Source organism: Colossoma macropomum, unplaced genomic scaffold (assembly GCF_904425465.1).
Source record: "Colossoma macropomum unplaced genomic scaffold, Colossoma_macropomum, whole genome shotgun sequence".
In the NCBI taxonomy this organism is placed as follows: domain Eukaryota; kingdom Metazoa; phylum Chordata; class Actinopteri; order Characiformes; family Serrasalmidae; genus Colossoma; species Colossoma macropomum.
The window spans coordinates 29,204,977-29,221,840 of record NW_023494803.1 but is presented as its reverse complement, the minus strand read 5'-3'; the positions used below and the strand labels follow the sequence as shown (position 1 = coordinate 29,221,840).

General features: G+C 36.5%; 1 protein-coding gene across 1 annotated transcript; it reads left to right on the top strand.

Annotated features, from left to right (window-relative positions):
- The first annotated feature begins 13,045 nt into the window (after nt 1-13,045).
- plaat1l (phospholipase A and acyltransferase 1-like) lies at nt 13,046-16,864 on the top strand. The gene is made up of 4 exons (XM_036593528.1): nt 13,046-13,193; nt 14,970-15,099; nt 15,444-15,697; nt 15,964-16,864. Exons 1-4 carry the CDS (start codon nt 13,185-13,187, stop codon nt 16,027-16,029), a joined length of 459 nt encoding a protein of 152 aa, XP_036449421.1. The 5' UTR covers nt 13,046-13,184; the 3' UTR covers nt 16,030-16,864.

The following is a 16,864-nucleotide window of genomic DNA, read 5'->3' as shown; positions in this document are numbered from 1 at the left end:
TGCCCTCCCCCTCGCTGGCGGCCATCCACCTGTCAGTGTCCTTTAGAGGCCTGGGCCTCTCCTGCACCTCCTGTTCCCAGGCCTCAGCACTCTGACAGGGCCGGCCAGCCTGTGAAATCACACCTCTCAGCTGTTCACACTACACTTGAGACACCCTATACCCCACTGGCCACTCTTCCACAGAATGTCAATGGCTCCTTAAAAAAGGAGGGCTTCTGTGGGCAGGGTGGGCCAAGAGACAACTGTGAGGATCTTTTATTGGGACAGTAGATCAGAAAATGGTTCCAGGGGCACAGCTGAGAAAGAAGGTTATATTTTAAGTATGGCACACTGACGAGTACACTCAAATCTCCAGACAGCCCTGGGCACTTGTGTCTTGTGTGCTTACAAACAGTCTACGCTAATAAATTCTGAGTTGTCCTTTACAATGTTCTTCGAGATTATAGTTGAATCTATCTATCGATCTATCTATCCATCCATCCATCCATCCATCTACCACTCACTACTGCTAAGTTTCCAAATCTTCCAAAACATCATTAGAGAAATGAGACTCTTAACAACCATGCAAGACCTTGTAGCAGGGGAGGATTTAACGCTTCTGTGGCTTAAGGCAAAAGACAGCAATGGGACCCCTTTGGATTAGATTTTAAATTAGATTTAAATTTAGATTTTTAAATTATATTTTCAATTTTTAATTAGTTGAGGCTCCTAAGTGGTGCAACCATTTACACTGCGAAAAAATGATAGCAAGTGAAATCATCTCAAATCAAGTAGAGACCTAATATTTCTCATTTTAAGTTTTTGGTAAAATATTATAAGATTATTGAAATTTTCTCTAGACTTTTTTGCTTGTGTTAAGAAATAATGCTTGAAAAAATCTTCCAATACATTAAGGTAATGTTGTACAGAGTAACATTGAAGTAATGAGTAATGACAACATTGCGTTTCTCTGCTGCACTTGGATCACTTTATTTGATTTTCCCTCTCAACACTCAGAAGTTCCTCTCCTAATGTAGATCATCTACTAATTGTCTTGTTCATACTAGTGTGTCTTTATGCAATCATGTCATCACATAACAACATGGAATACTCCATTCTAATCATGACAGGTGACTGCATGGAAATTACTGAAAATAATTGTATAGGAGCTAATAAAAATGTATATAAGTGGGTCTGAAAGGATGTGTAGCTGCCAATAAGCAGCTGCTGAAAAAAAGAAACAGACATCAATCAAAAACACTGCTAGTGTTCTCAGAACTTCAGATCCCAGACCTCAACACCACTGAATGTGTTTGGAATTACTTGGATTGCGTAAAGCAGAAAATGCAAAAAGAACTTCAGAGGTGTTAAAAAAAAAGTCCAGGCAGGTTTCTTTGATAAATTTAATCTAGTGCATGTCAGGAATTCTATTTTGTCTCTTGTCATTTTGTGCAGTGGTCACATCATTTCAATTTGGAGCAAAATGCCACTTCAGTAAAAGTAGTGTTATTGTTTTAAAGAGAGATAATGGGCTTCCCACCTTATAAAAACGTAAAATGTGCTGGATCTAAAAATGAACAAATACAGAGTAAAAATCAGACATCTCTCATAATTTTGATATGTCTATGCTCTTACAAACCCTTTAAAACAATGTTATTGTTTTCCCTTGAAGCTTTCACTAGTGTCCCAGTTTACTTAGTACAGATGGAATATTCTGAATTCAGGCTTGTGAGCAGCTTTATAGCACTTCGCGAATGGTGCTCCAGCTCTGATTACAATGACTGAGTAGCTGCAGTTGAGCAGCTACTCAGTCATTGAATGTTGAATGCACCAGATGAACTCCTATGAATTTCACTCTTTCCATTTCAATCATTTCGTCCAGCGGCATGCAGTGGCTCCTGGATCACATGCAGGGGGTCCATCCAGGGCTGAAGCTGGAAACAAGAGAGCGCAGGAAAATGTGGACATGGAAGCATATGCCTCATGGCTGCTAAGGTCAACACCTGTGCTCTAAACTCAGCAAGGAGAGAGAGAGAGAGAGAGAGAGAGAGAGAGAGAGAGAGAGAGAGAGAGACAGAGAGACAGAGAGAGAGAGAGAGAGAGAGCAGTTAAAAGATAAGCTCATAGTCATTAGACACAGTAATATTGTAGCCCAACACTGGATCTATTTCAGTTCTACACAGAAGCTGAAAATAGGCTTAGCTCGTTTTGTGTGTGCACTTTCCCCTGTCAGAATCCCAGAGGAATCACCATGAAATATTTGATTAAGAAGATCTGCTGAGCAGACTTTCATTACGGCCCAGTGACTCTGACACACTCTGTGAGAAAGGCTTCCTCTCCAGTTTAATAGCTTTATTGGGCACAAAGAATCATACAGATTCCCAAATTGGTAACATGACATTCACATTAACTACTGCTGCTTTTTTATATCACTGCTGTAATTTTTAGAGTTCCTGATAAATGGACCAATACAAATGGCCTAAAAATGCTTGGAATAAAATCAATTTATGTTAATATCCTCTTTAAAAGTTACCATATTGTAGATGCAATGTTTTATTACAAAAGTGATGCAGCTGTTCAGCACTTCAGAGATCTCGTTCCTACCGCTGACTCGGTAAGTGTCTCCGGGATGGTGCATTTCACATCTACTATGAATGACTTTGTTTAAATTTTAGCCATTTTATTACGTAGAACGTCCTATTTCACAAAAGTATTCAATTCAATAGAAATAAAATATGTGGCATAGTCTCTCACTATTGTTTCAGCACCCACAACATAAAATGCCTTCCCTGGATTGAAACACAAAATCAATATAGCAAAAGAACAGCTATTAAAGTCAGACTAATGTCATACAGTATGATGAATAGACCAATACAAAAGGCCCAAATTTACTTGGAATAAAATAGTTTTGTGTTAATATAATTGTATTCCCTTATAAAGTTGCCATGTTGTAGATGCAATGTTTTGTTACAATGGTGACAATATGAAAGTCTTTGGCAGAAAGGGATGTTCAAAGTATGATGTAAACCCACAGTTTACTCCTACATTCCACTTATAGTGCATAGAGTATCTCATAATAGGGTCAGCCAGCTCATTTGTAGAAAGCTAAATGGGGGGTTGGGGGTGGGGGTTGGAACAAGTGATAACATTGTCCTCCATTCAAGAACTCATTTGCCATTACATGTCCAGTATATATCCTCAGAGAAAACTGGACCAGGGTATACATGCTGTCATTGTGATGGTCCCCTCAAGAGTATGTCTTCAGTACCTTTAGTCAGGGAACATAATTGTACCACATTCTGTTCAGTTATTATTTTTTGTATTGACTCAACATGCCCTGTCTTGACTCCAGCCTTTTTATTTTTCTTAAGATAAGACATAAAACAAAAAGGTATAAATATGCAAATATACAAAATTGGACCAGGTGATATATTTTGCGGACGAAAATCTACCTGTATAGTACACTTTTTTTCTGACAATGTAGAAAGACATCCAACCAGTCATTTTATCGTCTAATACTGTGCCTCACATAACGTCATGCCGTCTTCATTTAGCAAAACCACTAATTAGACGATCTGTAAGGATTCCACAATGGAGCATGGTGTGAGGTGTGCGCTCAGAATTGTTTTGCTCACTTTGCAGAATTACGTAATGATTAAAACATGGACCTGGGACATGGGGTGATGAGCACCTCCTACTTTCAGGATTGTTAACTATTGTATAACTACTGAAAAATATGAATAAAATAATATAGCTTTAAAATATGCTATTTTGAGAGCTGTACAGACCTTGTGAATGCTTGCTGTAGGGAGAATTATTGTTTTTTTATGATGTTTTATTTATCAAATCTGCACTAGCCTATTGCATTTGTCATTGCCCTTTGTGGCTGATTCAATCATGCTTTGTTGATTACTAACAGCAGTTGCTGTATCAGTGACTTAGCTGTGTTGTTGTCTTTCTCCACATTGTAGCGACTGCATTATCAATGTATATCTACAAGCCATGGTTTTTTCAAGAGGGAATGCTGATTTTTCAACAGTTCTGCATAAATCAGCTGTTAAGATGTAAACAGAATCATTCAGAGTGGCTTGATGTGAAATGGTGCATTGTAAAGAAACTTACCAACTCATATTTCTTTACAGTGGTGTTGCAAGGAACCAGGGGTCACATTGTGTACAATGCAAATAATGTCACTTTATTTACTATCCAAAAAGACCAATTACCCTAAAAGTCTTCTGAGTTTCTATATGTAATGCTGATAATGGTGAACTAGTCATAAATCTGAAAAAAAAAATCAACACCCTGCCTGTACATCTCTGCAATGGACAGCTTCTTAAAAAAGATGTTTTAGGCCAAAACCTTCTCAAAACGAATGTAAAACAATGTTTCAGACGTCCAGCAACATATTCATAATCTTGTATAATAACTTTATGTGTGGTAGTTTCTAGTGGCAATACACTCTTTAGATCTTTGGTTCCGATCACCACCAACAATTCTGACTCAGTAAATTGTACTGTTTTATGCAAATAGTACTGTAATAGTGGTTTAATGCTACATCAGGCTTTTGACAGGACTTCACAAATGACTTATTCATAGGCGTGTGCTGACTCATTAGGGCCTGCAGTGCATTAAAGCAAGGGAAGCCCCTGTGCATGCTGGCCAGTTGCTGGCCCTGAGGTTGATACAGCTGTTCACTAAGGGCCACACGAACAGTCACTTAAAGGCCTGCCATTGTGTATGCTCCTATCACAGAGGTCAAAGGTACTGTAATCAACAGCTTAAAAACAGGTGGCGATTGTGACTGGACATAGCATGTGCCAGTTTTTCCTAAGTTGGACAGGCTTTTACACCATTTGACAAATTAGGCTGTGTGCATTCACCTCCATGTTGGGTGTGGCTTTTTAGTTGGCGAGAAGAGTCATAAATAATTCCTCACTAGCTTTAGTATGTTGGGTTCCTCTGAATGAATAAAGGCACAAGCTGAATAAAGCCTATAAACCACAGCGCAGTTATTCATTAACTACACTCTTAATGACAAAGGTCCTAAAAATGGATCTTTGAAACTTTGAAATTTTTGAAAACAACTTTTAAAAGACCTCTGAAGTTGTGCATCATTCTGTAGTCAGCATCATGCCCATATTAATAACACTAGGTCTAAGCAAGATTTCTCTATGACCAAAATAGGTTTTTAAAAAAAGGCTGCTGTTGTATCCTGTAGTAAACTCGAATGTTTCAAACCTGATACATTTTGTCCTGTGTACTTTTTTCCTCTAAGCGTAACTGGATCCTCTGATTTACAGGTTATTAAGGAGTCAAAATATGAACATTGCTACATTCGTGCTAATAGCAAAGTAACACTCCTGCACATTTAAGCAATGTTGCTACTGTTAAACTTTAACACTATTATATAATAACACCAGCTACTCCACTTCTCTGCTACTGCCAAAGCAACTTATTCCCACACTTGCCAAACCTTGTTGGTTCAGGGTACTTTTGTGACATTGCCAGTCTTATGACATCAATGAAGTGCTATTTTGCATGTAGCAAAATTCAAATTTAAACTCCTTGACAACCTCATGATTCAGAGGATCCAGTAACATTCAGATGAAAAATGCACGTAGGACAAAAGCGTATCATATTTGGAGTATCTCTGTTTTGAAATGAAGCTTACATTACAGTTTAGAGTTCTTAATATCGACATGAGGTGACCACAGAATCACAAGATGACACCAGTGAAGTATGGATTGTTCGTAAATTAACCATTTCTGTAAATGAGATGTGTGATTCACAGTATGACAGAAGTTCAAAGAACCTGCTCATAATGTAAAGGTTTCATACCAGTTACAGGTTTTCCCAGAACTGTCCAAACCATATAGGAAGGTTTATTTAGAAGAGTGTTCTATAAGTTATTCAGTGATTACCGCTAAACTAGTAAGTTCTGTGGTTAATGAATGAAGAATAGAAGTGTGGGCCCACATACAGGGCACTTAGGGGTTAAGGGGTTAAACGTGTGGGTATCAATATCAAGCAAAATAACTTTCAGTCCAGTTTGTAGTGGTAGTCAAGTGGTTGTGACATAACTAAAATGTAAATGATCAAATCAGAATCTTAATCTGGCCACCAATTTCCAGAAAAGTTCATAGGTTTATATATTTAAGTTGTAAAAAAGTACAGGCAGATGACACATTAAATTAAAAACAACACAAAATGTCTTAGTAAAGTGTTGGTAAAGTCTATGAAACTGTATTAGAGGCATTCATCCAAGAGTCCATGCTCATTTAGTGTTTGGATGATGATAAAAAGCACTGTCTAACACGTCGGTCCACAATCTCTCATAGGCGTTAGAGTGGGTTGCGATCTGGTGATGGCGAGGGCCTTATATGATTCACATAACTTGCATTCAGTGGGCATGGTCATCCTGGAAGAAACCACCCCCACCAGGATAGAAATGTTTCATCACAGGATAAAGATGATCACTTGTCCACTTTGCTATAAGTGGACAAGTGGACCTAAACCATGCCAGCAAACCCCTACTAGAGCTTAAGCATTGAGGCCTGTACTGTTCTCCTGGCGTATGTCACACATGTCCTTGCCAACTTATGAAGAACATGGTGGAGGATGACTCTTTGATCTCTGTAGACCAGTGTTTGTGGTTTTGGCACCACTGAGCTCTCAAAAGTGGCGTCATCTTTGTGCATTTGACCAGAATTAGATCTGAATGCAAATGTCACTTAAGTCACTGTTACTTTTGAAACACAAGCCAGTTCAACATTCTTTATGACTGAAGCTTCTACCAGCCAGCCCTCCCTGGAGACATGAGCAACAGGCATCTCATCCACTTCACGGAGTATGATATATGCAGTGACTTATACCACAGGAAAACAGCTTTGAATGCAGTGTGTAGATTAGTAGCGAGAGACCACCACAGAGCTCCATTACTAAGACAGCCCCTCCCTCCCCCATGCCACAGTTGAAGGGGCAGCTGGGCAATGGCCCCACCTCAAGCAGGACATGCTGAGGGCAATACACATGGTCCACAGAGCAGAGCAGGTGGAGCCTGACCAGAGAACCGGCCTCTTCCAGCAATGTCACCTCTCTCCAAGGCCAGGCTTTTCAGCTGGGATGTGATTAGTGTCTGTGTCTCATATGCCCCATCGTTTAAGTTCCTGCGAGCTTTGGAAGGGAGCAGACATGCGCATTTAGCGCATTATCCAAATCTCTGGCATGCCATTCAAGCCCTACTGTTTGCTCTGGCCCACGGCTGCCGTTTCTTCCCTTGGCTACTTGATGACAGTTGTGAGGTCATTTGTTTTAAAAGACACATTTTACTTCACATCCAAGTGATTTCTGTGATCTGTGGAGTGACAAAGCAAAATATGTGCGACAACATAGGATTTTGTTTTAACTCAGTTACAGCTAAATAACTAGCTAGAAAGTCCGTCAATCAATCCAGCATGAATGGATTTCATCCTAAACCTGAAACCAAACCACTGCTTAGGAAAACTACATTCTTGGCGAAAAGGGGTCTTTGTGGTATCAATAAAGGTTCTACAGTGTAGCAATAGTGGAACCTATTTTGACGCTATATGGATACTGAATTGGTTCAAAGTAAAAACACATTGTGGACTTTTTACTGACTTGGACTTTAGACTAAAATTATTTTGCTCTGAGTGACCCATGCCTTAATTATGTTTATGTTAAAATAAATGATTGAAGATTCCACTTTGTCACTACCAAAACAATCATAACACTATCAAAACTTTCTCAAATGTATCGGTCGAGGCTGTTTCAGTAGTGACAGTTTTAGCTAATTATGAGCAGAATTTAAAAATGCTAGCCAGCACATGACTAGCAAACAGTTGTACACACATAAAATCATATTTTTTATTAAAACACAAAAATGTTTTTCACTTTATTGCAGAAAATATGTTTCGGTAGTGACGACTCATAATGTTAACACATTGATTTTCATACTTTCGGACACATTTACTTCAAAACAATGGGCTCTAACTGCTCACCATGTGGCCATGAGGGACAGGGATGCAGTCTCACTTCCTGCTCTAAATGCAGGGGTGTGGCTAAAATAAAGCTCCACCTATGGAATAAACTCTCAGTGTTTTGATAGTGACATGTGAGAAAGAATTTTTAAATATAGTATATTTATTATTAAAAATTAAACTTATGATAAATCAAAATTTTTCAAATTCACTTTAAAAGAATTTTTTGAAAACATTGTAAAACATTACCAAAAAAGTAATTTTCACAAGTTCAAATTTAGGGTTTAGGAAAGCCATCTCCCAACAGAAAGTACTCTTCAGATGATGATTTTGTATACATTTAGCTTATTATTATCTATATAAAATAGATCATAACATAATGCTTGTAAATATAGACTGAATACTTAATAGTTTTTATTGTGGGACTGCACTTTGAACTAATTTGGTAGAATGGTTCACATAGAATCATTTTAAGATTCATTTTAAGCATCATTTTAAGATTTTAAGGTTCAAGGTTCCTTTAGTAGTTATAATAAACAAGCTATTCATAGAACCTTTAGATTCTATAAACAATTTTAATTTTTCATTTTTAACAGTCTTTAATTTTACATCTAAATTGATTTTGATATTTAAGTTTTGATATTTAAGCACTGTTAACAATCTGTCAAAGCATCTATTCATGCTAAATACATAAAAAGTAACTGAAGAAAAGAGAGATATAATCGCACCTAAACAGACCAGACTTGATTTTCTTTCAGGAACAGCTTTGTAAGCTTTACATTTTATTCATGAAAATGTTATTTTGAAGCAGCTGTTTTCAACATGTCTAGTCTTTCTGTTTTTCTTTAAACAGCATCACCCAAATCACAATTTTTATCAAGTATAACTTGCTGTGTCTTGTCCAAGGGCAGAAACTACTGTGACATGCCTTTTAAAGATGGTTACTGGAATCGGCTGTTTCTTTCGAAACAGAATACTGAAATGACTACTGGATTTTCCCTTGTGCTTTCCATTTGATACAGATGTGTGTGGGTTTTACAGAGTGAAGTTGAAGTAATGAGTAATTTAATTAGCTATTCCAGGTAATCTCATTACAGTTCAAGAGGAGTAATAAGTAATTTGTAATGGAATACTTTTCTGAGTAATTATTACAACACTGGCTATGGCAATGTTAAAATGGCACATTTAAAAATAACCACTAAACTGCCAACCATTTAAAGGGGAGTTCCACCGTTTTTTAAAATTTCTGCATTGCTCAGTCATGGAGATGTAAACAAAGTCATTCAGAGTTTTTTAATGTGAAATGTTTTATTGTAGAGAAACTTACCAACACAGATGTCTTTACAGTGGTGGTGATAGGAACCAGGTCACAGTGTCTACAACACAATTATAGCCATTTTATTTACCACACACAACCTACTCATCTTCAGAGTTTTTCTACATAATGAATGTAAATGAATAGTCCTTGGGGACTATGTTGCCTTGCAGCTCTCTGCATGCACCTCTTTGCCATAAATGGGTTCTAAAAAAAGCATTTTATTCCAAAATCTTATCTCAAAACTAAAACAAAAAATGCCTCAGGCATTAGGAAGTGCATTCGCAACATCTTCATGTCATAACTTTCTGTGATGGACCTTTTAGAGGTATTAAACTTATCAGACGTCTGGTTTCTATCAACTCCATTGTAAGCAATTCTGACTCCCCTTAAAGCACTCTAGCAGTTCTTTGAGGTGTCATGGTTCTATATATAAACACTATCTCTACTAAAGAACTCTTGGAGAACCCTTGTTAAGAGTGGCAAGTCATTGACTGTGGATAGCGTCAACGATTCTCTTCCCCTCTGAGCATGTGAAGTAAAGAATCTCGCATCAGTCAGCAGTGTCTGTGCAGAGCAACCTGTCCTGTGTGACGACTCTGACAGAGAGGAATTACACTCGACTCTTTCTCAACACAGCTGTGTGATTGACAGCTGCTATCATTAAGAAAGCCCGTATCTCTTTACGCCAACTTCAGCACAGCTCATTTGAGCATTCAACTCACTGCCATCTGCCACTGCTCTTCTGCAGTTTTATGGCCAGTTGAAATATTTGCTTTTAAATCTCTTCACACACCAGACTAGTTAGTCTTATCTAATAATCCAGCCACAGATATTCAATAAGAATCCCTTAGAAATTAAACAAGCTGTTTCCGTTACTGTGCCTTTAAAACTGATGTCTGTAATGTATATGTATTATGTGATACCTCTTTTCTAATTGGGTGCCCTGTATTGTGCCTTATTCAAAAAGCAGGCTGGCTACATCAAACTCTTTTATTTAAAAAAAGCTACAAAAATGACATATCTCTATAAAGAGATACATAATTTTAATTATGATAATAATATTCAGCTCTCTTCTTGAAAATAAAGGAAAAAAAACTATATATTAAAAATAGCTGAGAGTAGACATCCAAGTCAATTTGAAATTAAATATAATTAGTAATTAAAAATAAGTACTTATCTTGGCTCTGGGGAAAATATCTCATGGTCTATCAGAGTTCTAGCACTCAGCATGGATCCATGGACGACATAAAATCAATAAATAACATGGTTGCCTTATGCTAATCATTCACTTGTACTCAAAATAAGTAACAGAGTAATCTACCATCAAAAGCCTTGCATTTTCAGGTCACAGACACTCTAAACTAACAATATATGAAAAAATATATGAGCTGATATATGAGCTGACCATTGTTTTCAAAGTTTGTAAAAGCAAAAATTTACAAAATTTAAGAGGCAACAAGTAAGTTCAAAAACTGGACAAATAAAGATTCCAATATTCTGTTAGCATTTACATGTCAAATAATGGCATATCTGTGTAGCCCAGGATCTCCTGAAAATAACAACATATGGCATGTGTGACTCTATAATTGTAATTGTAATTGACCAGGGATTGATTACTGACTGCATTAGATTCTGATTACCAGGGGCCACGGGGGGACCTCAGATCACAAGGCCTGAAACAGCTCAAAGACAGGGCACTGTCCACCGCAGTTGCATAATATAAATGCAGAAAAAGCCCCTTGAATATGTAATAACTAATAAATGAATGAAATAAACTAAATAAAGCCCCCTTGTCCCAAACCCGGCCACTGTAGTTAAAATTAATTAAAAGCACACTAACCCTAAAATATATAGAAGCATACATTTTTTACAGCACTGATCATCGCATTAGCTACTTATTAAAGTTTTTTTTCAGGCCTAGTTTTTGTTTTCAGAATTTTTTTTTGTCAGGTCGTAGGGGTTAGAGCCTCCAAAAGCACTTGTGTCGAGCAGCCTTGAAAGACCATGATCCATCCCTGCCCTGTCCTCAGGGTGGATTTAGTAATTCTGGGGCTCGAAGCAAAAGACTGGAATGGGGCCCTCTGGATGCACAGTTTTAAATTAGTTGAGGCTCTGTACTCCCGACTGGTGCAACCATCTAAACTGCAAAAATGTCTTAAAATAAAAAAAAATCTTAAATCTAGACTAAATATTACACTTACTTTTGCTTGTTTTTAGAAATATGCTATTTCTGCAAACATAGTGATAATATGGTTCAGAGTAACATAGAAATTATGTAATGAGTAATGAAATTACTTTTTCCAAGAAGTAATGCAATCCCCATTCAGTTTGAGAGAAGTATTTTTTTGTAGTAATTACCCAACACTGGCGCTATCTGTACTAACAAAAATAACATTAAGGCTAGCATTATGTGAAAAAACAAAGTTAGCTCTACAAGTGTAGCGACAAACCTTTGGATTTGCTCAGTCTTCTCGTGTTTCTCTGCTGCACTTGGATAACTTTATATGATTTTTCCACTCAGCACTGAAAAACTCCCCTCAGTCCATGATGTAGACTTTGAGTTAATTGCCTTGTTCACTGGTCTGTCTTTGCGCTGTCGTGTCATCATGTAACAACATGGAATAGTCCATTATAACTATGATTGAGGGGTATATATATATATATATATATATATATATATATACCCCTCATACGACGACATGTTGTCCAAAATTATATTATATAAAAAACTGAAAAACAACAAAAATGGAGATACAAAGTTTTCTTCCACAATAGCGATACATATATATATATATATATTATATATATATATATATATATATATATATATATATATGTAAAGGCCCTCAGTGGCTAGTGCAAGTCCCTGCCTCTGCTTATCCTTATTTACTTGCTTTAACCATAAAGGCTATTCTGACCAATCTGAGACGGAGTGAGATGGAAAAATGATGCTCAGTTTAAAACTAGATAAACCATTTCTGTCCAACATGTCTTTAAAAAAGGTTGTTGACTTACAAACTATAAACATGTTGACATTAAATGCAATTCTATTTCATGTTGAGGTAGCAAAGTCCATATGTACTGATATGTTCTATTATGTTTATCAGTTATTAAATTGGATGTAAATGTAATTAAATTAAGCTTGTACAACATTTTAGTGTATTCAGTTTTAAAGTGTTTGTTTCCTTTAACACTTTCCATATTTTTAGATCATTGTCTAAGTTGTATTTCTTTTTTTTAGGTATTCCGAGTGAACTTTAGACAACTTTTTAGACTACCATGTCTGCCACATGAGACATTTGCATAGAGGATTTCACCCGTGTGAAGGTGATAAACAGATGTTTCCTGATGAAAAGAGAAGTTTAAACAGAAGAAAGAAGAGAAAGAGATGATATGGAGCTCCCATCATTGGTTTCACATGTAACTTGGATAGTACATTTCCTTAGACAAATTTATTATTTAAACCTCCAGAACACCTGTGTTTTCTTTACTATGTTCCCTGCTAGGCTGCAGCAGCTTAGCCAAACCAATACCAGCCATTCACTGTTTCAGTAGAATCATGAAAACATTAATGTTAACACATAACAACAACACACCCAGCGAACAATTGTTTGAGATCATTAGGCTGTAGTTCCTGGGTGTGGCACTCGGTCTTGTGGTATTAGTTTATTGTTTTAAAAATGCATCATTGCATTCAATATTCCCTTGAGTGACCAGTGCTGTAATATTCACTGTTATTTTACAGGGGGGAGTGGGGGAGCACCCTCATGTAGCCAGTGTCACCCATAACAGCACCCATCAATGCTTCAGTGCTTTTGAGGACATGAGAGTGCCTCTGAGCATCAGTCAGGTTCATCACACAGAAGAGATCAACAGCATAGCCAGCGTCAATGGGTTTGGTAAGTTATTACTCATTTTAGTACAACTATGGTTTATTGAAAGCTACTTCTGAATAAAAACAATACATTAGTGTGTATATTATGAGACATCATCCATGTCTGCATGTTCAAAATATAGATAATGATTAGCAGGTGGAACTTGATTCTTGTTAGCATGTAGCATGTAGGTGTGCTCTTCCTAACACTGTTATAACTATTTTTAACTTTTTTATAAACAATCTTACTTGTACAAACCAGTTATTACATTGAACTGACATTTTACCTACCACACACTCTTAAACGTAAAGGTACCCAAAAGGGTTCTTTGGAGCGATGCCACAGAAGAACCACTTTTGGATCCCTGAAAACCTTTCAACATATGTTTTTTTAAATAATGAATAATTTTGCAAATTGGGCTGTGAGAAGGTGAAGAATCTGGTTTGAAGTTTAAAGAACCTGCAAACACTGTGAATGTTCTTTACTAGCGTTTCTTAATTCTGCTCCTGGTGACCTACAGCCCTGCGCAGTTTCAACTGTTCTCCAGCCCAACGCACCTGATCCAACTCATGAAGCTCTCAATAAACTGTTGATGAGCCAGTTCAAGTGTGTTCAGTCTGTTCTGTAAGATTTTCCTGTAACAGCATGTTCAATCGAGAATCGTTAAAGAACCTTTACTTTTAAGAGTGTAAATGGTTGACATACCGTTGTGGTGCTAAGAACTGGCCCTTGACTCTAAAGACATGAAAACAAGCTCAAAATAAGAGTAAACTACAGGAAATGAATGTCTGTGTATTCTTTGTTTTATTCCTAATAGTGCACCTAATTTTATAAATGAAAAAAACTATAATTGTTCTTTTTAAGTGACTAAATATCTATATCACTTTTAAGTTTTTGACCTAATTTGTGAAAAAATACCTACTGTCCTTTATATTGTGTGTAAATTTCATAATGAATGGACCAAAGGAAATGGACCAAAATTACTTGGTAAAATGTCTGGTTCCATTGACTTGCATTAAAAGTAAAGTATGTTTTTCCCTTCTTCTGTAAAGTTACCATTTTGGTCACATATATATATATATATATGTGTGTGTGTGTGTGTGTGTGTGTGTGTTACAAAAAAATAATGTAATTCTTTTTTAAAAAAGGACAGTACATACATCTTACATATGGATATCTCAAAAGATGAAAGACGTTTTAGAAGTCTTTTTATATTTCTGATAAATTTGGCTATTTATTGACAGCTTAATATGTCGTAAAAAGATGTGTTAGTTAGCTACTTATAAAACATGAAATATTAAATAACATAAGAGTATTATTGCAGTTTTCCACATAGTGTCACTTTACACATACACACACATATATACATACAAATGTAGCTGTCCAAAAAAAAATTTATATTCTTCTGATTGTTTTTTTAAATTACATATCAACATTTGTACCCTGTTTGCCGCTGCAGTGGTACAACCCCATTTCCCAAAAAGCTGTGCAAAATGTAAATAAAAACAAAATGCAATGATGTGCAAATCATTTAAACCCTATATCTAATTGGCCAACAATGCGTTTATGCATCATTGCATTTTGTTTTATTTACAGTGTCCCAACTTTTTTGGAAATGGGGTTGTAGAATGACCTACACTAAAATTCTGTAGTTCAGTCCAGTTACAGTATAATAGTTTCAAACATGTTAAAGACATTTTTTGTTATATCTGTGTCAGATGAAAAAGAGTGAAACATGAGCCTGTGAGCTTCTATAAAATGATTAATAGTTCTCTGAAATGATCGACTCTTTTCTTTCAGCACAATTCACGCCCACAGCTGTTCCCTGGAGACATTATCGAATTCCCTCGAAACAAGTATTTCTCCCATTTTGGAGTTTACTATGGAGAGAGGGACGGGGTTCCTTATGTTGCACATTTGACATGCAGGGGTAAGCGGTACAGACACACACATCCCCATACATATATATATATATATATATATATATATATATATATATATATACACATATATATATAGTTTTTTAGGTACACCTGCTTGTAGCTACGCTCACTGGCCATTTTATCAGAAACACCAACCGTGTAGGTCTACACTGTAGGATTATAGTTACTGACTGTAGCCCATCTGTTGCTGATTAAATGGAAAGGGATCACCACTGGACCACTGCTCACTGGATATGATTTGTGGTAGATCGTGATGGACCATTCTCAGCTCAGCAGTGACAGTGACATGGTAGTTTGTATTAAACTTTATTGTCTTTCAAACATCTTTTAGACTCGGACACAAAAATCCTGCTCTTCGGTCGAGCTTTGAACTCCGCTGTAAAGCTGGACCCACTTGACATAGTTGGGAAAAAATATAAAGTGAATAATTACTTGGATGATAAACACCCCCCTCGAGACTTCTACTCCCACATCAAGCCTGAGATTGAAGACGTGATGACTAAAACCATCACCTTCGATATCCTGTTTCACAACAGCGAACATCAAGCAACTATGTTACGCTACGGGGTCAAAAAGTCAGAACAAGTGAGTCATGAATTTTACTCTGAACAAAATGAATTTATGATTTTGTGATCATCCCAGCAGACTTTATTTCTTGACTTTAGCAAGAATGTTTGCTTTATTTAATATCATGCATGAAAACTCAGATACTGTCATGGAAATGAACAAATGCAGGCCTACCAGTTACTGTACGGTCTCGGTTTGATAAATTGCCAGATGAGATGGACAGCTGTTCTTTAAAAATGCAAAAGTAATTTTAGTCATTAATTATTTTCTTCAAATACTTTCAGATTGAAAAAGTCTATGCGAAGATAGTTCCCACCTGGCGTCAACCGTTTGAGAAGAAAAGGTTTTGATTCAGAAGTTTATCTTGATCTGGACCTTTTAACAGATGATCTTTACAGGGCGACTGACTTCTCTTTTTCTGTACATTTACAAATGTATACCATTCACATCATATAGATGTATTAAGAATGTAAGCTATTCTCAATTGTAAAGTCAAAACAACAAGGGGAACATGTAGAGTAGATTCTTCATTTTTTTTCCTTTTCTACTTGGACTCTCACACCAGTCACATACTCAGGATCTCCACTTGGGGGCACAATTGACACATTTAATACTGTTCTGAGAAGTATTCAACATAAAGGCCACCATTTACAAAAAGAGTTCATACTGTGAGCTGAGTTTGGAGGAAGTGACTTACAAATTGATTTTCAACACTGAAACTGGAAAAAACAAGTCAGCAGGACTAGTGGTGGCTTCACTTTGGGAATATGAAGCAGAGTGTTAGTAAGAACACTGTCTATTTTTGAAAAGGTAAAAAGGAAATACTTCATGAATACCTAAGAAATGTATATACTTTTTTAAGAGTAGTATTTGCCTTCCTATCCCAAATTACCAAGTCACATGACCTTTGATTCACTAGTAGCTTGTGTAAAGAAAGGTTAATGCTGCCATGACAGTTAAATATTACATACTAAATTATCAATTTTGCATGGAATCCTCTCTTAAGCATTAACATATAGTTCATTAATAAGAACTTCAATATTTCATTTTGTCTGATGTACTATAGTTATACAGTTACATACTGTCTCCACTAAAATGTTCAAATGATAAAAATAAACAAATAAAAAACAAAACATGGAGTTGCAATGTTTTGGTCTGACAGTCACAATATAGTTATACTGTAGT